Genomic DNA, 851 nt, shown 5'->3' on the forward strand with positions numbered 1-851 from the left:
GTGTGTGTGTGTGTGTGTACATATATATTGTATATATATATAGAAGCGCGTAAAGGTCGATTGTAACTTCACACGCCATGAAACGGCTGTGATAAAGAACGTATCGACTTACCATCGTTAGAAACGGCATATTTGGTCAAATATTCGCAAAGAGAACTGATATTGACCGAGTAACATTTCATACCAAAACGCGGTATGTGAAGCACCATGGTGGCAATTCATTGCTGAGAGATATACTCAAAAAGCAATTGACACTCATGTATTTCTAGCCCAGACCTGCTGAACTATATGGACCAATGTACAGCAAACAAGGTGACCTTGGAACACCTACCTTAATGCCTTGTCTATTGTCTGTGACGGTTTCCCATAGAACAAATGCAGAAAAGAGCTCAGATCTTCCGCTTCGTTTTCGCTCATTCCCAGATCATTGCGTGTCAACTCGACCAATTTGTAGTTCCCGTCGGAGCCATAAAACGGGTGCAGATCTGATTCGTGGAATGTTTCGAGCACTTTACACGTGGTTACTATGTTGAACATTGTTTGCTTTCGCTGATAGTACTTTCCTGGTTCAGTGAAGGCCTGTGGTGTGAATGAATGGCGAGTGTCTTCGTCAACACAGGACTTTTCGCTCATCAGCGCTTGTGAACGCATACACACACTGCTAAGCTACCGACGTTGCGTAATTTTATACAGTAGTACATACAGCCGAATATGAAGATTGATGCTCACGCCATGTATCTCGCTGTGAACTATACTCATCGGCGCGATAACACGCACGGTTTGCATACGGTAGCTTTGAAATATTAGGATGATCATCTACTCATTGGTATGACAGCGACATCACAGTCGAA

The 851-nt window shown here is 43.1% G+C and overlaps 1 protein-coding gene across 1 annotated transcript; it reads right to left on the bottom strand.

Moving 5' to 3' along the window:
- Positions 1–327: 327 nt before the first annotated feature.
- SARC_11573 (hypothetical protein) lies at positions 328–579 on the bottom strand (the record flags this gene model as incomplete). Its single annotated transcript, XM_014294339.1, has 1 exon — positions 328–579. A coding segment is annotated over one exon (252 nt), but the record flags the coding sequence as incomplete, so codon positions are not given.
- Between the last annotated feature and the right edge of the window lie 272 nt (positions 580–851).

Source organism: Sphaeroforma arctica (assembly GCF_001186125.1).
Source record: "Sphaeroforma arctica JP610 unplaced genomic scaffold supercont1.1764, whole genome shotgun sequence".
Lineage (NCBI taxonomy): Eukaryota > Ichthyosporea > Ichthyophonida > Sphaeroforma > Sphaeroforma arctica.